This window comes from Hetaerina americana, unplaced genomic scaffold, assembly GCF_022747635.1.
Source record: "Hetaerina americana unplaced genomic scaffold, ioHetAmer1.1.p SCAF_17, whole genome shotgun sequence".
NCBI classification, from domain to species: Eukaryota; Metazoa; Arthropoda; class Insecta; order Odonata; family Calopterygidae; genus Hetaerina; species Hetaerina americana.
Window position 1 is genome coordinate 5539816 of NW_027286730.1, and position 23256 is coordinate 5563071.

At 36.1% G+C, this 23256-nt stretch overlaps 1 protein-coding gene across 2 annotated transcripts in view; it reads right to left on the bottom strand.

Moving 5' to 3' along the window:
- Nucleotides 1–23256, bottom strand: part of LOC139687129 (cryptochrome-1-like) — a 51448-nt gene that overhangs the window by 17027 nt on the left and 11165 nt on the right. For both annotated transcript variants that reach the window (XM_071584251.1, XM_071584252.1), the window contains exons 2-9: nucleotides 10262–10370; nucleotides 9662–9804; nucleotides 8213–8397; nucleotides 5937–6166; nucleotides 5560–5727; nucleotides 3611–3751; nucleotides 2912–3063; nucleotides 1264–1466 (exon numbers count right to left, since the gene is read on the bottom strand). In XM_071584251.1, coding sequence (XP_071440352.1) covers nucleotides 1264–1466; nucleotides 2912–3063; nucleotides 3611–3751; nucleotides 5560–5727; nucleotides 5937–6166; nucleotides 8213–8397; nucleotides 9662–9804; nucleotides 10262–10370 — 1331 coding nt within the window. The remainder of the gene's footprint in view (nucleotides 1–1263; nucleotides 1467–2911; nucleotides 3064–3610; nucleotides 3752–5559; nucleotides 5728–5936; nucleotides 6167–8212; nucleotides 8398–9661; nucleotides 9805–10261; nucleotides 10371–23256) is intronic.

The window sequence follows — 23256 nt, forward strand, 5'->3', positions numbered from 1 at the left end:
AACGGTGTAGTGCATCATGAATTTTTGCCAGAAGGCCAGACAGTAAACAAAGAGTATTATTTGGGCGTTATGAGACGTTTGCGTGAAGCAATTCGCCGAAAGAGACCAGAAATGTGGGCAGAAAACTCGTGGATTTTGCACCATGATAACGCACCGTCGCACAGTGCTATCATTATTCGTAATTTTTTGACGAAAAATGCAACAAATACCATCCAACAGCCACCGAATTCACCTGATTTGGCTCCCTGTGACTTCTTTCTGTTTAATCGAGTTAAAAAACCATTACGGGGAACGCGTTTTAGCAGCCGAGAGGAAGTAATGGAAAAATCGCAGGAAGCACTGATGGACATACCGAAAACCGAATATAAAAAATGTTTCGAGGATTGGATCAAGCGCTGGCATAAGTGTGTTGCAGTCGATGGGGATTACTTTGAAGGGGACAATATAGATTTAGATGAATAAACTTGTATTTTTAATTTTCTGAATAAATTCCGGGAAATTTTTGATCAAGGTAGTATATATATATATACACACACCCACATATATATATATATATATATATATATATATATATATATATATATATATATATATATATATATATGTTCCCTAATGTAATCACTTATCCATGATATGATAAATTATTAAATAAAAATGATCATAATTACCAATTTAATGAATATATACATATACACATGTACGTGCACACACACATGCGTGCATGTGTGTGTCTGTGTGTTTGCAAAATTGACATTTACTGCATTTAAAGAAGGGTGATCAACAATTAGATAGTCTAAAATAGTTGTTGTCTCAGATGTACCACTGTGAAATTTATTCATCTACACATGTAACATACCACTTAGTTTCTATAAAAAAGTGTTAATTATGAAGTAGTGTTTCAATCCATTATTCTAAAATGTCATGTAAAATTGACAGCTGTTCAAGTCTTTTGCAAAGAGCTGTCAAAAGAAGTGAATTATTGTGCTATCTACTAAAAACCTATTGCACTAGTCAGGCTCTTAACTACTTCTATTTCAAGCAAAATTGATAAATCATGCACTGTCAAAGTCCATAAACCGTTTCAAAATGGATGACTTCAACATGGGCCCCTTTTGGTACCCAATCTATAGTTACTAAGGAAATAAGGACCTGGATGTCTATGACTACATACCCAACAAACTGAATCTAATTCTAGAGATTCTGCACTTCATCTCTCATTAATACATACAAAGTAAAGAAAATGAAAGGTTTTTATGCACATACCAGCTCCACGATATTTGCTAAGCTGTTGATAGACTTGCTTCATTCTCTCCATGTTCACCCTGCTTGCCCCTGCATGGTTTACCATTGGTACAGAGTAATCCTTTCCTATAATACATTTGGCAGCTCGCTGCACTGATTCTGGAGCCATCCATGGCTCATGGATGTACTTAGTTGGGAAATTCTTCAGGGCTGGAAGGTACCTCCTTTGAGCACATACCATGCAGTTATTTTAGTATAATAGTTCTGTTTTTAGCCATGCCCCATTCAATAGAGGTAAAAATCAACTTTTATTGTTAATTCATATGAAAGATATCTGAGTATCAATATAATGCGATCGAGGAAAAAATCCCCTCCACTCTCTCGAGTATGAAAAGAAAAATCCATTCTCAAGCATGAGTGCCATTGTTTATGACCATTTTCATCTACATTTTATTAGAACTTGCAATTCTTTGGTAAGATTGTTATTATTTTTGGCCAAAGAGGATTAGTGAGTAAGGACTTATTGCATGCAACAATTTCAGAGTGTAAAAATTATTTGCTTTGAGCGGGATAGGAATGATTTTTTTATTTAGCAAATGATTTTTACTGAAATTGTTGCCTTGTGATGTACATTTAGTGGATGACTCCATCAAAAGTTACTGCCGTGGCATCTCCTTCAGTGCCTTGGAATAGGACTTAAAAATTTAAAAGCAACTCTCAGTAAATATAATTGACTTTCCCAAATTGGTCTCATTATCTTGAAGATAAGATTGCTGTTTTTTTAAGCTCTTTCTTATATACCAATCAGAATTTAACATAAGCCAGGGTCAGAATAAGATATTTTAAACATTTTTATAACACAAACCAATTTTCTTACCTCTATCGCAATTGTTTTCATATTTTGAAAATTAAAAGAATATCGAAACCTATTGAAATAACTATTTCTTTGATCCCACTTTTCTTATCTAATGATTATTAAAGATTTTGGCCCAATAAAAGAATTATGAAGATTTAGGCAAGCCTAAATTATTATTAAAAATGCCATATTCAGCCATTTTATGGCATTGTTGGGAGTTGGTAGAGGATATTTAGTTCTTACCAACATGTCTTGGGCATTGCCCATGTTAACCTGATAGATAATCACTAGCCGGGTGAAATCCATTCCGAGGATAAATATTACAATATTTGAAAATAATTTTTTCTGGTTAAATGACAATACCCTTCAGAACCATTAAAAACAATATAGCTGTGACTTTAAGGCTGTACCTAAAAGGGTAGCTTTGATTCAGTCTTATCTTGGAATTATTATGCAATGAAAATACTTTTTTCATAAAACATAGCGCTTCATTTCCAATATATTAATTATGAACACAATCAAAAGATGAGTTTTTGAAAAAGTTAATATCCTATGATCAAGCCCCAAGTAATGATTTTCATTGTGATTTACAAATATGTCCTGTGTTTAAAATCTATAAGTCATGTATAGGCATCCTGCATATTGTGCTTCTGTCACACTCATGAAAGATCTATAGGTCTTATGGCTATGAACTAGAATTTCATGTTTATAAGTCATATGGTAAAATATCTCAGATGCTAAAAACCTTTTGACCAGTGGGACCATTAAGGGAATACTTATTTGTGACAATAGAAATGTTTTATCAGTAATTACCTGATGAAATCTCCATTTGGGTCAGCTTTGCGGCCAAAACGCACCGGGCAATAGCAGTGAAAGAACTGTTGAAAGAATGAAGAGCAGGAGAGCCACATCCACATACCAGCATTAACTGACCAGTCTGCATCCAAAAGTAACTCCTCAAAAACCTATTAGATAAATGTACTTCATATAGTAGTCACTCTGATTGGATGAAAGTGGAAATTATAAAGAATGCACAAGGAGGCAATATTGAATCACCTCCCATAATTCTCCAACTTTTAGAAGGCAATATAAGTTTTATTGGTTATGAATTCTTTCCCACTATGCATAGATATTCATGTATTAGCAGCTTTTCATAGATATCAATAGAAACCTACCACATGGTAATTAGTACAAAAATATATTTAAGTACTTCCATGCATTCAGAAATGAGTTAATCTTTAGTGCGGAATTTATATAACTCCATATTTTTTTCATTTCCAGTTTTAGAACTATTACCACTAAGTATTTGCTACATAGAAGCACTTAGTAATAGTAATTATTAGCCAATACTAATTTAAATTGGAGTTAATTTTTTTCTAGATTAAACACAGTAAATGTGTGCGCGAATGAGAATTTCTCTAAATTCCTGCTTCTACTCAGATCAATATATTCTGGGTTAATGGAAGGCCATTACATGATTGGTTTTTAATCATATGCTGGATCATATCTTACCTTCATGCCTTCTTCCCAAGAAATCCAAAGGTCACCTCTTGTGAGAAAACATGCTACGGCATGTCGGGCTATGTGATGTATCCACCCTTCCTCCCTCAGCTGCGACATGATGGCATCAATCCAAGGGAATCCAGTCTGACCCTATACCATCAAAGGAGGAGGTATTTAAAAATCTGTTCTTTTACTTGAAGTAATCTTTAAAACACTGCTTAGATTTTGCTTTTATGGCTGAATGACTCAGCATTATTTTCATTTGTTTTTTTTTACCTTTAATGTTAGTAAAATTAATAAAAATGTCAATTAAATAGAATGTATTGGCTTAAAATTACATTCATACAATTCACGCAAATTATTCCACTGAGGAATGTTTTTACCTATCTGCACAAAAATTAAATATGTTTTTGAGGTGCCCACAATGAATCTGGGAAATGCTCTCCTCATCACTCGTTATGCGGAAAGTTGCCCATTAAGTGAGTCATTTTCAGGGCCAATATTTTTGCTCGTTATGCAATTTATTCTCTGTGCAAGGAACTCCTTAAGCGAGGTTCCTCTGTACTAATAATCGCTCCCATTAAGTAAAAAGTATTTTACCAGTTAACACAGAAAACCATTATTTATTTGTGGTTCCAAGAAGGGATGATTGTGTAATGCATAAGGGGGTAGAAGCCAGTGGAGTGTGTCTGTACACGTTTAGGATGGAGCTCGAGATTGGTATTGACTTTCCTCTAACCAAATATAATTCATAAATAAATTTTGATGTAGCCCTGTATTACATCCATATTGAGGATATATACTTAAATACTCATATAACACACTAACTTCTGAATTGAAATATGATTCTTATTCCCTCCATTAAGTAAGGGAGGTGTGATCAATACATCTTCACTATGTTTATCATATCTCAAAACACATTTATGAACTCTTATTTTCATTTACAATAACAAACAATATCTCATGCAAGTGGAAAAACATAATAAAATCAAATGCATAATTGGGGATTCATTACTGGCTAAAAAATATTCTAAAGAAAGTGAAAAACTATAATTAAAGAAAGTATTCACATTCTTCAATTCTTATTGAAAATTAGATCAAAGATATGCTTCGTATTTTGTGCAGTAATTCTCAGTGCATTCACTTATTTGGGGCACGTTTGAATATATAGAGCCATATGAGAATCAATTATTCCATTTTTGTGGAAGAAAGTATGTCTCATAAGAAACCGATAAATGCTGCAGGAGGAAGAAGGCTACAATGATGGAAATAATAGGAGAGCAAAGACAATAATTTGATGAAGACATAGATGCTTATCAAACTAAAAATTGCAATACAGAGCTGTCATTAAATTTATGAATTGGGTTTTGATTAGTGGGTCAAAATCTTGATAGAAATTAGGTTTGAAATGAGAGGTGTTTCTGACTAACAAGTACTCATGGCTAATAAGTTGCACCACTTGGAGGGCATTTATCCTTGGGTATGATGTCCTAAAAATAATAACAAATTATGAAGGTGCTATGATTTGGCAGGTTTGGCTGCTAATACACAGACCATTAGAAGGAGGGAAGGAGATATTTTTCATATCATGAATATGGAAACCATAATTTTCAATATAGTAACACTTATGGCATGGTAACACATTTAAAGCGGTAGACAAAAAGATAAAAACATTATGATCTAAATGGTTATAGTAAAACATCAATATTTTTTTACAAGGAGGACGTGAACTCCTAGTTAGACAAGTCACCCTGGCACTCGCAAGTATTAATGTGACCATAGTAACAACTGGCCCTATAATAGTAATTCAAAATATTACAAAAATGTTAATATGACAAACAGTTGCATCATATAAAGGGAAAACTAATAATCCTCTAATTGTAGTAGTTACTTTTACCATATTGAAAACCATCAGCCCCATTGTGAAAAGGTTGTAAAGAATTAAAAGGACTGCTCACATTTGCCCACTTGGCTAGGGCTTCTTGGTTTTTGTCCCATGGTATTTGAACACAAATCGGGTTACCAGCCATCTTGTCAAAGTTTGGATTTTGTGTAGCTGCACAGTAGAAGAATTCTCTCCAAAGTATTTGACCATGTAGAGATAGGGGTGGCCGTGCTTTCTTGATCTGCAAATAAAAGTTAAATTATGTAAGAGCAGCATCAATGATGACTCATTAAATATGCTTGAGTATAAATTTTTATAGTGCTAACCGACTCAAAAATTTTGTTAGCAGACAGTAATAATTACATCTCTCTCTAATTAAGGCATTAGCAAAATTATGATAATATTAATCTCTCTTGAATGAATGCTATAGAGAATAATTCTACCTCTTACCTTTTGATAAAGATCTGTTAACTGGTAATAGAATAGTCTTGTAGAAAGGCAGCCAAATCTTAAGTAAGGTGATAAACCAGTCTGGCTTGCTAGGAGTGACTGTGGAGTCATTTTGGGGCGACCAAAAGAGGCAACCCAAGCTTTTCGTTCAAGGTGACGTTCCAATCTGGCCAATGCTTCAGATTCACCACCTTGCCAAACCGGAGGTAGTAGCCCCTCAGTGTCAAAACCTTTTAACATAGAGAGACATTTCCAAATCTATAAAAGGAACCTATGATTTTGAACTAAAAATTACACAGAACTATGTATCATTTGAATTGAAATAAGGAAATGAGTAAAGGTACCTTGAAAAATATTGAAATATATGTGCATATTAATATGTATCAACTTATTTCATAGTGGATATTCAGAAATAAACTAGGGAGGGAGGACAGATTGATGACTGCATGCATCAGTTTTGCTTATGTTTCCTTCTGCATAGTCAGAAAATGAAGTTCCCATATGGTATGTAATAGGTGTAACAAGTGCTTGATACTACTACAGTGAAAAACTTAATATTTAATATTATTAAAACATCTAGCCATACAAATATGAAAATGAAAAGAGATCCTCAGTAATGTAAATAGTTATGTGTTTAAAGTAAATGTTCATTCATAAGTAGAACTATCAGATTCATTTTGGCTAAAATTTTAAATAAATGAAATTACTATTATTGAATGTAAGCCCATAATTTGAGTGTTTTTTTTGGTTTGAATGTTTTGAATGGATTTGAATGACTGAAATAGACATCATTCACAGCTTTTGATTTACTTCTGGAAACAGCAGACATTTCATGGCATAGATGATTTTTTTGCACAGAGCAATAATTTTTACCCCCCCCCCCCCCCCGAACCTTAACAGTATATTTTTCAAATCCTCTTCATTCTTTCTAGCCAAGCATTCTCTCATGTACCCAGCCCATAAGATGCACCAGCGTATTAGAAACACAGTCATTTTTCAAGTTAGAATTAAAAAAAAATACCTGGATCAAACAGAAAAGACCAAAGTATATTGATGTTAAAACTTTTATATGGGGACAATAGTAATGCCACATTAAAACATTAGCAGCTACATGTATATCAATGTTTATTCATTATAGAGTTCAAGAAATTCTACATCGCTGGGCGAAAATGCTTTTCAGCTGCTTTGTTTCTGTTTTCTGAATCATAATTCATGAATTTAAGGTTAAATACAGTACTGTATGACAAATCTTCTAAGATCTCCTGAGGTTATTACCATTTTAACTTTTTATACTTGGATTTGGACTCAAAACAGTGATATTATTGAATTTGTTACTAAGGGCACCATTTTCTATGCCTGATGCTGGTAAAAGTACTCAGGTAATATTGAGTATTTTTCTGGCAAATGGCTTGTGCTTATTGGTCAAAGTTATACCAATGTGCCCTTCGCTTATAAGATTCAGGCTGATTTTTGAGCACATTTGAGAGAACAAAATTCATCTCATAAGCCAGGAAATGCAGTATATCCTACAACAGCATCTCAATGTTAAAAAGCAAGAAGGAGGAATGAAAGACTTTTTTACATTTCCTCGGGAAAGAATTTACCAAATCTTTTTGAGTGTTCCTTTGTGATTTACAAATGGATTTCCACCCACTATTGGATTCAATTATCTCTCAAAAAGAAAGAATCTCAATATGTCTGCCATCCACTCCCTCTGACTGGTGTCACTGGTGTCATCTACAATTACTTAAAAAGTGGAAAGGAGACCTTTTGCCAGCCTATTATGCTTCTTTTAAAATTTATATGAAGTGAATATTTGTAAACTGACTTATATTTATATCATGTCAGTTTTGATTGTAGTGATACCATTTGAAATTAAGGTTATCATTTTTTGTCCATGAAATACCATAGTTTAGTAAGTCAGCAGATCAATTGTACACAAAAATTCACCTGACTACCTAGTTGGCTAAATTCTGATTTTACTAGAAAATTGTGGAAATAATCACACCAGAATTTTCCAATATACCAGCATTGGCCAAATTTTCCCTCTTATGGCGACCAGAGATGATTACTTACATATATGTATGCATATATTTCATGCTTTTTAATTTAATAACAAGAATAAGGTGTGAAGTGGGCATATTTTTAGCATTTAGTATTATATGAATAATATTTTTAGTAATATAAATGTTAGGGAAAATGAATAAGAGGTTCCTACATTAAGAAAATTAGTAAACAATTAATCAGATGGTGAAGCACTTTGCCATGATCATTACCTAGTTCTTCCAAAGTTGGAACACCATATTTATCATCATGGTCATCAAACACAGGGGTGAATGCTGAGCCAACAAATGGTGCAGTAATGGGAGGTGCAGCACATTCTGGTCGCTCCATGGATGCTACAACCTTTTGGAACTGGTGGTAGGTCAGGGGGGGCTTTCCAGCATTTTTGGATATTATACTGGAGGGAAAAGGTGGCAAAAATTGAAAATACATAGAATATTTGTTCTTTCGTATTAAAAAAAAGGCTTTAGTTAATAAGTAATTCAAATGTGGGACTTTTGCCTCCATTTAATTCAGGATATTCTCAAAATGTTTGCTTCCTTAGGCAAACGGTTACCCTTGTGATTCATGCATTCATATCAAATTTGGGCAAAGCTTTAAAGCTGTCATCATGAATTACCTTTTATGCTTTTCCCCTTATGCATAAAATATTGTTTCACTTGAAGCCACATAGCCAATGGAAAGTACATGCCTCACTAGGTTAAATTGTATGATATCTGTGAATACCTCAACACTTGTGTGGTCTGATTTCTACTGACAATATTTTTAAAATCACAGAAAACCTCAAAATATAAATTATAGAAATTCAAGGTTTTTTCCAAAAGTTAAATTTACTCTGTAATTTTATGATATTCGATTATACACTGTTGAAGAAGTGCAATGTCTTATTGATCTATGTTCCTGAGATATAACACACCCATTTTTTCATGATGCTGCCTCCTGTTTTTTTACAAATATTACTGATGAAAAGATATATACATATATATATATATATATATATATATATATATATATATATATATATATATATATATATATGTATATATATCATAATTTACAACAATTTCTCCCCATTATTTGGCTCCCTTGCCATCATAGCAGAGGGAATCGACAATATATCTGGGAGAAACTTACGTGTGCTGTAAATAATATCGGAAAGATATAATTCTGAATACCAAAATGAAGGTATTCTTAGGCGAGTAAATGACTTAAGAAACCTAATCCAATTATTTCCTTTATACTTTGAATCTATGTGAATATGTGCCTCTGTACCTCTGAATGGCTGGTGACCTACCAGCCCCTGCCACGCATCCTTGTGACGGCTTTCACAGTACTTTGCATATGTAGATAAAAATGGGCCTGAGCCTAATCCTAGTAGGGATCAAATCTATGAGTTTTTGATTTTATGAAAATTTAATTTGAGGTATTTAAAATATTGAATAAAATTAGTAATTTATTCCTTTGACAAACGGTATGAAAAAAGATGTATATATGTAGATGTATAGGTGTAAAGCTTCATTAGCTACAGTTTTTATTAATTTAAAAATTGAAATCAGGTCACAATGGCACTGCATTGTTGGGATATATAAGCAGGAACACAGTACATTGCCAGATAAATATTGCTGTTGTAAATTCACTATGATAAATTACTTCATACTCACTCTTCAAGTTTGTAAAGTGTGTGGGACACCTTTGAGCACACTTCTATGCCATTTTCTGTACACATAGCAATGATATTCTGATCACGCACACGCCCAAAAGGCTCTGGATCCTCCTCAAATGTTAAATATGTCGTTCCCCATTCCTATTTTGAAAAATGAAATATTAATATATGCATATGATTTTTGTTAGTCATGAGAATACTACGTATGTTTTTGTAATAGAATATTTTAACAAGTTTTTGACAAAGATCATCAACTTTAAAAGTTTAACCATGCCATACATTTTGAGTTCACCTATATTTTGGTCAAATTCCTTAATGATATTCCAAATTTTAAAATTTTTTACTGTAGTATAATTTTGTACCTGACGCTATTGCTAAGTGGAAAATCTAGATCATAGTATTCTAAATAAAATATTTCATGGAATAAGTAAGATACTCTAGTCATTTAGGTACATATTGACTATTAATGGATAGTAATGCTAGAATTCTTGGGCACAATAATAATGGCTCATTCCTTGAAAATTTTGGGTTAAGTAAAAATGAATTAGAAATCGATGGATATTCTAGAATTCTTATGCAAAATTATAATGACTCATACCTTGAAAAGTTTGGGGAGTGCATCTGCTGGTTGACCTCTTATAACAAATAGCCTTGAGTTGAGCTTTCTGAGACTACGATCAAGGTCTTCCAGACACTGCAGTAAAAACCTGAAAATGAAAACCAAAGTGGGGTTATAGTGTAGTCCAACAGGAGGGCAAGTAATTATTTAGGAGATAATCAATTTGGGCTCAGAAAGACGGGAGTTATGCGTGATGCCATAGCAGTAATGAGGCCATTGTCAGAAAGAAATTTAGAATGCCCGAGGCATTTTTTTGCTCTGTGGTTGTGCAAAAGATGTTTTAAAGGGTAAATTAGGAACAAATAATGAATGGAATATAGAAAATTGGAGCACACTGGAGGATTAACTGACTTATGCAAAACCTGTGAATATCTCAGACTACAGAGATGTACATGATGGAGAGAGAATCAGGCTGGACAGTGTTAGGTAAGAGGGTAAGACAGAGCTTTCAACCATTATCCGTATTCCTCAACATATCTATAATTTCAATGTGGAGGAAGTGGTAGAGGAGGCTCATGAAAAGCTGGAGGTAAGAAGGGAAACAGGTGGAGAATCCATTAAACCAGTAAGATTTGTGGATGGCCAAGCTTTATTTCATTGTCTGCCAAAGAATTACAATAATTGCTGACTGCATTACAAAATCAGCATAACAATTGTGGGATATGAATATATTGTAAGAATACATAAGTAATGAGGTTCTTAAGATATAGAAAGGCAAAGTTAAACATCCGAAGATGAGGGCATAAACCAGAAGAGGTGGAAACTTTCACCTATCTAGGAGTTTTGGATGAAGGTGGTCAGTGCAGTAGGGGCATAAGAATAAGAATTTTACTAAGCAAAGAAGGTTTAATAAAGAGGAAGGAGTTCATGGCAAGGGAACCTTGAGTAAGGATGAACAGAAAATATTACTGTAAACTTTTATTAGGATAATGGTTTCTTTATGGAACAGAAACTTAGTTATTGAGGCAAAGGGATAAGTGCAGATGGGGGTTTTTAGATGTGGGATATCAAAGAAGGGAAAAAAAAATGACAATGCAATAGGCACGGAGTGAGAGAAGAGTGCCATTGGAAGAAATTAAAAGGAGGCAAGAAAAAGGGATGGGATATTTCCATTCAACAGCATCCTGCATAACATTTTTAATTAGGTTCTGAATGAGTATTTAACCTTCATATTGTTCAATGTTAAAAATGGTCCCAATTATTACATCATTTACATTAAAATATTTACATGATTTCCTGAGCAAATATAAGGAAAAAATGATTTTATGTAAGATCCTGAATAGGGAGTGATCTCAGAGCAGATGCCGCACTAGAGCTGCCATTATTCCCAACTTGTTTTTGTGATTACTTGGTGCGTGGAAGAGGGAATGTGCCATACAGTAGAATGATGGTGATCAAATGGATGGATGAAGAAACGAACAAAGTGGTTCTATGAATATTAGGAGAAGGAAGAAGTCTAATGAAAACTCTGGAAGGAAGACAGAAATTTGTCTATTGGGCACATCTTGAGATAATATGGCCTTGTGAAGACAGGCATTGAGGGGAAATTGAACACTACAAAGGAAGGCAATGATTTAGGAATGAATAATGACCGATGTTGAGGAGAGGAAATATGAAGACATGAGGAGATTAGCTAGTAGAAGATATTACTGGACAGCTACTTCTAGTAAACCTTAGGAGGGATGATTATGTGTAGGAAGAGATGAACTAGTATAGTTTTCAACATTTTTAAAGTTCACATGTTTTTTTCGCATGCATTACATCTTCGCTCGACAGCTCCTAACTATTTTGCTAAAAGGCACATGCCCTAGCTTTAAAATGTCAAATGGATACTTTTTCTGATTTTGGTAATATTAAATAGCAATGTAAGTATGGGCAGATTAACTGGATTATGGGAGAATTCTGTTCTCAATAGGAAATGGACTTTTGCTAATGATATTTGCAAAAAAATAACTCATATTTATTTTATGGACGCCATATGTTGAATAGCTGCTGATGAATAAAAAATAGTAAAATAGTGAGTAGAAGTGGCAGTAAACTTCCAGGGAAATTACCTCAGCGAGGAAATTCGGAAAAAACGTGCTTTTAGGAAGATAATTGTGGTTTTTATATTCACATTCTCGAGGTACTTTGAGGTGAATAACATAATTGCTTGTGATATCAAATCCTGCTTTGAACAAGAACATTTTGTAGTCATGCAATTGTTTCTGAGAAATTTATCACAAAATGTAAATCAGTTGTGATGTTTTTTAGAAATATTTATATGTCCACGTAAATATTACTGCATGCTCTAAAAGACTACTCTTGTGCGAACATGCAGGTGACAAGCAAGCGGAGGCGTTTGAACGGCTTGCGTGCTTCCAAGCACGGCTGCAAGTAGCAGTAACGTGTCGTTTAGTCAGTATACTGTGACGTCATCGCCACGACCCACTGGAAGTCTGGAAAAGGTATTTACCATGTATTATTTCTCCTTCGGTTTTTCGGGGAAAAAACTCTGAACTTAATTTTTCTAAATTTCCAAAATTCAATTGCCTTTAAATAATTTTAACACTTTTTTAGACAAATCGTCCCTGTCGATTCTTAAATCTGAGAGCATTTTAATGGCAATGCCAAATCTCAATGATAGTTCCTAAATGCCACGAAAAAAATCAACATCAGCAGTAGGTGGTGCTTATTATCGTCAGTGCCTGAAGCAATGTCTGACTTTGCCGCGAAGAAAGGAGTAGGAATGAATTAGGTGGACTGCAATGGAAAGGGGCTAGAACTTTGTTCGGAGGGAAAAAATTAAGATCATGTGGTGGATAGAAGAAAAATAAGGAGTTACGGTGCTCGAGAAATGGTAAATAATTCATAAGTGTTGAGGGAGACAAGTGAAAGATCATACGCATGTGGAAATGCAGAAACCTTTTCAAGCGCCACCTTTACCAACCCATTTCCATAGCTTAAATTTCACGTGAGATACTCTTGGCGAGTGAGTCAAAAGTGTGAACTGCTTATGCATTCGAAGGGGGCACGTGCCACCGACTTCATGTAAAGTCAGCAGCTGATCACTCATGAAGCCAAGTGGACCGCAAGTCATCGGATTAAAATTTAATAACAAGTTTCCACATATCCACCTAGACTGTAGAATAGAGAAAGGACGTAATACTTTCCCTTGCAAAATATTCCGGCTGCGAAAAACGGCATATGTAGGCTTATAGTTGGTTGGAAATAATGCCCCTCATCAGGCATACTTTCGCAGGAAATATCTAAGCTGAGCTCATATCCAATATTGTGACGCGTGAGTGAGATTTGCGCTGCCAAAAGTAACCAGAAATATAGTAAAGAGCCTCCAATAAATCGTGCTGACTTAGATAAAATAATCAGTGGTATTGGTATGATATATTTTGCCTTGTTTTTATTAATGGTGTTACGCTTTGCATATTGTTGTCTCATTGATCTTTTCACCTCCCACAAGCAAAAATAAATAATTAAGCTGTTTAAAGTTTCCATGTAGGCTTTCCCTGCTAGAAAAAAAGACTCATGCAATAAAATAGGAAAATGTATTTTCAACTCAAGGGAATATGACCAATGAAATCCCAGGCAGTGTTTCAATCGTACTCATTGACCATCGAATCCAATGAATTCCTCCCTGGTAACATTCTCCTGGGCAACATTCCGGCGTTCCCACCTAAATGTTGCTGGTTCGCATCTCGTCTCGATCGGGCATCTTTGCTCTAGGAATAGTTATTGACACGAATTGGTTATATGGCATTACCACTTCGTTGAAGGAGCTAAAATCGTATTTGCTCTTTCTCTCCCGTACTCCTTCAAAAAGGTTACGGAGTTGTAACTTCAGTTTTGCGGTACGCCAAAAGTTGCGACTATACGCAGTGGTACTCATATATACTCATGCTATACATATATATACTCATGCTCAGCGTGTAAGTTCTTCATCCTAACATTGAACCCAAAACTAGGGACCTGTTTTAAAATACTTTCGTTATTCCCAAGATCATTTTTCCAAGCGTCACGTGGCGGAATTAAAGCAAAAGTACATGCACGTGAATAATTGCCAGTAGCGGATAAAATGTGATTCACGGTTTATGTCGAAATTCTCTCATTTCTTTAAAAAATTATAGAAACTTGGCGGGATTGGGAATATCTGTATGATATAATAGGTTTTTGCACCAATACCTAACTTTCTTTTTCATAAAATACGTTCGGGAGACGAAACTTGCGAAAAGGTTGATTCGTGAAATATCCGATTATACTCTGATAAGCCGAAGAAGCCATTGAAAATGAAACAAGCAACTCGTAATAAACGGATAGGAAACGCTTTAAAAAGTTTTAAAACGTATTAAAGGCGAGGGAAATGTCATGAGTAATATCATTTTACATCATCGTTTGGTTATTAACGTACAAGCTTATTTGTAGTATTGAATATTACGCTTTCGACGTATGTTTTAGAGAATCATTAGATTGTAATGGTGAATTGTCCTTGTATCTTGGTTCCTGTATCATCATAGTGCTTTTATAAGATTAATGATATTCTCAGGGTTTTATAATTTGATATCACTGTTAGAATTTCCAGGTTCTTTAAAATTATTCCTTTTTTTTATAAGGTTCGAATGAAAGCCAAGCTTGGGAAATTTTCATAACTTGGAAAATTCTTAAAGCCTACCTACGTAGATTTTGATCAGGAGAGATTTTTTTCTGAATCGGAGACGATTGGGTAAATTTAATTTTGGAACTTCTTTGGGATTATTATATAAATTGGCTCTTTCAGAGAAAAATATTGGCGCTAACGAAAATATCCCTACTATAACTCTCGGAAATTCATTTTCCGTTGAAGTGCCTTGACTATTAAATTTCTGTTGAAGCTTCGGTTTCCAAAATCACTCTTGGGCGGTACTTCTCTGATATGTAATCAATTTTCATTAAATTATTTTCCTGCGATCTCAATTTATAAGCGCCTTAAATATAAGGTTTAGAAAAACGTCTTTGACTATCCAAAATATCTATATAAATCCATATTAGCGTAGAAACTTTATTGGCCGTAAACTTTAAAAACAGGCAAAACCTGAAAAAATTCACCAAATGGAAAGCTAAGAGAATTAAAAATGCTTGATAGAAGTAGATATTTATGGAAATGTTAATTTTGGCACACTGCGGGGAGGGATGTTCCTTGTTTGTCACTAGGAGCAAGGCTCACTGAAAAACTTTTAGGGGGCGAAGAAGCTTCATGGCAATAGTAACATTTCACTTTTATTATAAGTTTTAACAGTTCGATGTTAATTTACTTCATTGCGGATATTACCGATGATTGCGATTCAACTATGTAGAAGAAATGCACATTTCTGTTCCCCAGCGCCCTAATTGCCTAGGTATTTCATATTTTCATTTGAATGTTCATGATTTTTGGCTTTCCGTTGATTGATGACTCTGATACATTTTCAGCGTAATTCCTAAGGTGTCAATCCCCTCGCAACATTTTTGTCACTAGGTTCAGGTTAGCTGCCCCTCAATAAACTCTCAATTTACAAATTTCTAATTGCGGTATGCTGAGATCTATTTGGTATCCATTTACATGAGACGAATTATCTTCTTTTGATCGGGGCATGGAGGGTATCTGCTCCATACAATGACATTTCCCTCGGGAAATACCGTACAAATAAATGGTAGCGCTATTAACATCCATCCAATCATATGGGAGAACATGACTTATAATTAGATAGCGCTTACCATGCCGCTCCACACGTGATACAGGAAGGTCCTCAAAAAGCGTATACATCTCTCTCCGTTTCCGTATCACGCATTCTCCACGCATCCCCTATCAAAAGCAGGGCGCTGCATTTCCAATACCCTCTCTCCCCCTCCCGCACGAGCAAATGCTTCCCACACACCGCGGCTTCTCTTCCGCCAGCAACAGGGTAGGGTGAAGAATCCTTCTCCCCATACCCAACCCCATCCGACACCGAGACAACCTTAGGCCCCAACCCACGCCCGTTAGAGTGGACCTAATCGATACGCGAGAGTCAACGGAGGGGGCACGTGTTGGATGAAGCCCTCCGTTGCCCTTCCCCTCGCCAGTTCGCGTCTACCGCTATGCGCCTCCGGTCACGTTGGAGGCCCTCAGGTCTTAGATCTCAAGGCGTTGACTTAGTCATTCGCGTCGGACACGTAATTCAAGAGTGGGAAATAACTCTTCTCTCTCACTCCTTCAACACAACGCCTTAACGAAGCTGCACTTCGTGTAGCCCCATTTCTGTTTTTGTTTCTAGTCCTCAAAAGATCCGAAAATTGGAAACCCTTTCGCGTATGCTCGCAACAGAGACTCCTGAGAGCTAGTTCCGCGCAAATTGAATGCGCACATTGCGAAATGTATTTTTGGAGCAAAATAAAATTGTGTCGGTCGTTGAAATGAAGTGAAAGCTCTGTAACTGTATACACGCGTTGGAAGCCTTGTATTTTTTCAAAATTTCTGATTCAAAGAATCTGGTTGAAATAATATTTCGAGTGCAAAGAATTCTGCAGTAGAATAATAATTCTTCATGTTTTATTATTATTTTGAAGGGATTACCCAAATAGTTATATTCATTAGTTTTTTGCAAGAACTCTTCGGATTAGCAAAAAATATGTAATATCGCATAAAAATAATTTTTCTTTATTGACGGTTCATTCATTTATGTAACGTAAGCCAGTGCGGACCAATTCTTGCGGAGATCGTTTGTATTTATTTCTGTTGAGTAAATTTCAAATCCTGGCGGAACGAATCATTAGACCTTATCTTAGCCAACTTAAGATACACTTCTCAGCATTACACCTGAAATAACACTAAAGACATTCTGTACATTTTTCAAAGGGAATTGTACAGCGCCGCAGTAAAGGAATGAGCACGCAATTTTTCGTCTGAAATTCTTTTTGGCGAGTTCGATGTAACCTGTTGATGCACCTCAGTAACGGATACATGGAGAGAGAGCGAGAGGCAGAGAAGGGAGGGGGGTAGGAAGCAAAGGCATCAATGTCCCATTAGTCCAGGATATTTGAGAGTTAACCATAAAAAAATTTCAAAATTTATCCTTTCTCTATGTAGTTAATTATGACTTCACTAGGCCTAGCCAGGACTAGCGGCTTCTTAATCAGAATGATTCATACATAATTCTTCCTAGTTGTGGCCTAATATCTATTTAATAATTACCTTTTGAATATATTTGCAAAATATTATGAAGAAGGCTTAGCTATTCAATGAATTAAAATAAAATTTGATTAAGCTTACTAACTTAAGACACTGATTCTGCAAGGCGCTAAGCAATGATTTTAACTTTTCGCCGACTAGCTAACTAACGCTTGATTATTCCCATGCATAACTGGTTGTAAAATTCCCAGCCCACTTCCATCATTCTACATTTAGCACAATTAAATGTCATTGCATATGAAGAACGACATGCATCAACAATGAAATACCTCAATTGATTGGCATTGTATTTGATGTTAAGTTGCCTTGAATTTCAAGTGCAATCTTCGTTTAGAATTTTTCATTGCTCATAAAAAGGCAAATTTTTAGTAATGATTTGCATAATATTAAATTGAGTAAATGATGATTAAATCAGTAGTGCCTACTTCAATAGTGCGACTTGGAAGCCTAGTCATCATAATCGCGGGTGGGGCGATGAACTGTGGCATGGCACGTGTGACCCTACATTCGAAGTATGCTGATGAGGTTTTCAACTTTCCTGAATTTATCACAGGGACAATTAAAAATACAGCAAACCACTCTAAAGATTGCTTGACTGTTAAAAATAGGTATGGCACGTTTCATGTTGAAAAATCGTAGGGGTGGCTCGATACAACGAAAAAGCAAGAAACCATTTAACAAAAAACTGCTGCTGTAATAACTTCGACGTGTTTATCTGTAATTGAAGGACTAATACTTTTCCAATGCCTTGTTAGATCTTCATATTGCGTTTAATGTCGTTCAACATGATGTCAGAATGTAAAAATCACTAAGGAAGCAATCGCCATCAAAAGCTAAATACGATGAAGAATGTAGAACATTACTTACTCAGAACACACCCTTATCACTCACACAGGGTGCGGCAAAATAACTTCCTTTTTCAAACGCAAACGCTTTCAAAAAAGGAAGTTATGTTGCCGCACCCTGTATTTAACGATTGTTCCTCAATAGGCAATTTGTTGTTGTAATAGATTTGCGAATATTAACTTTGATACGGAGCGCATGACTCAGAAATGTGGTCGTTGAAGCAAGAGTTTTGACGCAGATCGCAGGCTTTTGAGATGTGAGTATGGGGAAAAATGGGAAAAGTTAAGTGGGCAGAAAGAAAAACAAATGACTCTCTAGACGTGGTAGGGAAAGAGAAAGGGTTTTTGGGAGAAATTCGTAGACAGCAGAGCAGATATCGTATTGAGTGGCAATGACGTCCTGAAGACTGCGTTAAAAAGGGTAATGTTGGGTAACGAGATCATGGGATGAGATCAATCATGTTAGATAGAATGAAGGAAAATAGAAAATATATGGCTGCCCCGTACAAACAATTGATCATTAAGTAATCACAATTAGATTACATTACGTATCTATAATCGGAAGGCCTTAAAATATATAAAAAATTTGACGATTAGTATTTTGAATTGCCCTTCATACAATGGTTCACTGGAGCCACTACTCCATATCTAAATGCTCTTCATAAATATTCTTAGGTATTTCAAAATCAAATATAAGGAGATTTCGGAACAAATCATAACTTCCAAAAATATAATTTTAAGAACTTCAAATATCTGAAGACAATAAAAAAGGCATCCATCAGTGCATTAATAACAAGTTTATCAAATTTTTCATCAAAACTTTCCTGGAATTGCCACCCACCATTAGCGTATAATCACTATGTTAACCGAGAAACCATAAGATTATTTGAAACCCTTGTGAGACCGAAAACAAGTTTTCTTACATGCGCTTCCAAGGCGGTTCAATCTTTGTAATCGTTCCGTGGTGCTGCCATCGATTATTTTCGAAATAAATATTACTTTAGTATTTCAGAGCATAATCCGAAAAAGGTAAAGGCTACATCATGTGAGGACTACAGGACAATAAGTTTGATATCCCACGCAGCTAAAGTTGTTATCAGCATCATAAACAAAAGGATAGAGAGTAGGGCAAATGATTACCTAGGGGATGATCAGTTTGGGTTTAGAAAGGGGAGAGGTACGCGTGATGCCATTGCAGTAAGGAGATTATTAATCGAAAGGAATATAGAATACAACCAGCAGGTATTTGCCTGTTTCGTAGATTTCGAAAAAGCGTTTGATAGAGTGAATTGGGGAAAACTAATGAGTATATTGCATAAAATAGGAATAGATTGGAGGGAAAGGAGGCTAATCCGCAACCTGTACATGTCTCAGACTGCTCAGGTGCGGGTGGGGAACGGGGAGTCCGGTTGGGCAGTGTTATGAAGGGGTGTAAGGCAGGGATGCCCATTATCACCGTTGCTGTTCAACCTGTATGCAGAGGAAATTATCAAAGAGGCATGGAAAGAACTGGAGGTAGGAAGGAAAGTGGGCGGCGAATTCGTAAAATCAGTTAGGTTTGCTGATGAACAAGCTTTAGTTTGTCAGTCAGCCAAGGGGTGCAGGCATTGCTGAGTGAATTGGAAATTCAGTGCGACAGGTATGGGATGAGAATCAATATTAATTAAACAAAGGATATGCGATTTCATAGAAAGAAAAGGCTAAGCTAAGCATTAAAATAGGAGGGCAAAAACTAGAGCAGGTAGAACAGTTTACGTATCTCGGAAGTGTTTTGGACCAACACCGTCAAAGTAGTAGGGATGTAAGGAGAAGAATTGCGCTAGGCAAAGAGGCTTTCACAAGGAGGAGGGAGTTGATGAAAGGGACATTGAGCAAGGATATTATGAAAAGACTCGTCCTAATTCAGCAAACAGAAGTGCTCTGTCCCAAAGTAAGTTTGAATTAAGAGGAGTATCAATAAATATGCATACTAAATCTCTGTTTTTAAAAGTTAGGAGCTACTTACATCCTATGATTTATCTTTAAGTTGACGGTAAAACATATATGTATAGGTACAATTTATAGTACATATACTCTGTGGATAAGGATGTTAAGAAAAGACTCGTATAAACTTTGATATGGAGCGTAGCTGTGTACGGCACGGAAACGTGGTCATTAAAGCAGGAGGATAGACGTAGACTGGAGGCTTTTGAAATGTGGGTGGGGAGAAGAATGGAGATGGTGGAATGGACAGAGAAGAGAACAAATGAGGAAGTACTTGGTATGGTGGGCGAAGAGAGGGGTTTGTTGGGAGAAATCCTATGGAGACAGGAAAAGTGGATGAAGGGGGTATTGACCGGCAGTGGGATGTTGAAGACTGTAATAGAGGGGAGAATGTTAGGCAAACGAGGAAAGGGAAGGAACAGGATAGGGATGTTGGACGGGATGAAGGGAGGAAGAAGGTTCTCAGAGATGAAGAGGGACCTGATGTAGGTGTTTTTGCAGGATCACAAAATATTTATTTAGGAGTTTTGTCCATCAAAAAAACCTACCTTAACCGGTAGATTACGTAATAATAATAATTTCAGAGTATGCATTAAAGGTTTCGCAGTTTGACTTGAACAAAGGAGGTAATAGCTGGGCTGGGAACCTCTACAAACTAGAAGGAAAGTAAGCAGACTTTGTGGAATGTTCCGCATTCTGAAGGGGGAGATAGCTTGGGCAGATCTTAGGAAAGAGGCGGGGAACCCAAATTTGATGGACAGAAATGATCACAAATTTAAGGTAAAATGCCGGGCACAGAGAACAAATTTAAAAAAATTCCTTTTATAAATAGAACAATTGTTGATTGGAACACATTACCTGCAAAAATATTCGAGCCCTTTCCTAACAGAGTGTATACTTTTAAGAATAGATGTAAGGTATATATGTAATAATTTGATTGATGTGTGGTGAATTGTATTATATGTAATAGCTTAATTTTTTTAATTTATCTTTTTTCTTGATGATTAATGGTTGTAAATGGGATGGGGATTCGCTTGTTTTGTTAAAGAGATTTGTGTTTTGAAGTCTGATTTTATCTATTATCTTTTGCGATTATTTGGGACTTGTGTGCTACCTGACACTGTCTATCAGCAGGTGTATTTTTAATAATAATAATTCATTCTATTGTTTCAGGCTTCACTTCGTGGAAGTATTTAATATCCATACTAAAAAGAAAGACTCGTACCTTTCCACAGATTTTATTATACGGTACAACGCGTTTCACCGACTTGCGGCATCATCAGGTACAAATTTGCAAAACAGACAGAGCAAGAATATATACCTTCAGGACAGAGTGGGGGCGGGGAGGGTGGGAAGGACCTGAGAGGGGTGGGGGCTCGCAGGTACGTTGATGGATTGTTTTGACTATTTCCAGGCTAGTTTCTCGGAGAGGAGTGGGGAGGGGTATGGGAAAAATTGCTCATTACAAGGTGTCGTGTTGGGGTTTCCCAAGTGCCTTCTTATCTCTAATTGCTCGAGAGCGTCCATTTTTAATCCTTTTGGGAGTGTGTGTAATATCTCTGGGACAAAGTCACTGCTGTGGTCGAATTCTAGTAAATGCTTGGCGAAGAGAGAGTTGTTATTCTGATTTTTGTGACACCTTGCGTGTTCCTTGACTCGTAACTTGATATTCCTGCCGGTCTGACCGACATAAACGCTGTTGAAATTTTCGCATTTCAGTTTATAAATGCCTGATTTGAGAAGGTTATCCTGGGTGTCTTTTCCATTGGCTAGAAGTTTGGAGAGGGTTATGGGTGGGTAGAAGGCTGCTTTGAGTGAGGTGGGTAGGCAGTTGGAAATCAAAATTAAAGCGTATAATAAAATCTGTGGAAAGGTACGAGTCTTTCTTTTTAGTATGGATAATAATAATTCAGTTTGCTCGTTGTCTTCAATGGTCACATCAGGGTCAACCACTTTTTCATACTCAACAAAACATAAGTGAAATTAGCTATGAAAAGAAGATGTCCTACGTCTTTGACCGTCATTAACTTCAAGCACAGGCTCTCATAAAAAAGCCTTAAAACATCGATATGGCCCTCCCCCGCAGAGTGACATCTTAAATCCTCCTTAGTACCGGGAGCTAGTGCTCAGCAGGGTTTTTCAGCGGCAATAATAAAAACGTATAAGTCTTTTAGCAACAGTAAGTAGATACCAAATCAATGCTTACAATCACCAGGTTGAATGTCCATAGCTTATTCAGAATTAACTTGTGGTGTGGATTCTTGAGCCGCAAATGGCCACCAAACTCAATGTATGAACGCAAATGCTATATTTCATAAAAGCTGTATTCTTAGAATAATAATATGAACCCCTTGATTTATAAATATATAGGTAATCTACCGGTTAAGGTAGGTTTTTGGATGGACACCGCTACTAAATAAAACATTTTGTGACTCCTAACAAAACACAAAATCCAGCATCCTACTCTATATCAGGTCCCTCTTCATCTCTGAGTACTTTCTTCCTCCCTTCATCCCGTCCAACATCCCTATCCTGTTCCTTCCTTTTCCTCGTTTGCCTAACATTCTCCCCTCTATTACAGTCTTCAACATCCCACTGCCGGTCAATACCCCCTTCATCCAATTTTCCTGCCTCCATAGGATTTCTCCCAACAAACCCCTCTCTTCGCCCACCATATCTAGTACTTCCTCATTTGTTTTCTTCTCGGTCCAAACCACCTTCTCCATCCTTCTCCACACCCACATTTCAAAAGCCTCCAATCTACGTCTATCCTCCTGCTTCAATGACCACGTTTCCGCGCCGTACATAGCTACGCTCCATATCAAAATTTTTACGAGTCTTTTCTTAATATCCTTACTCAACGTCCCTGTGTATAAATATGAAGTTAGCCCCAGTGGACAAATACAAAAATACAGAAACTCTCACTAGGTTTCGAATTTTCGGTGGTCCACGCCACCTTTCCCAAGGGA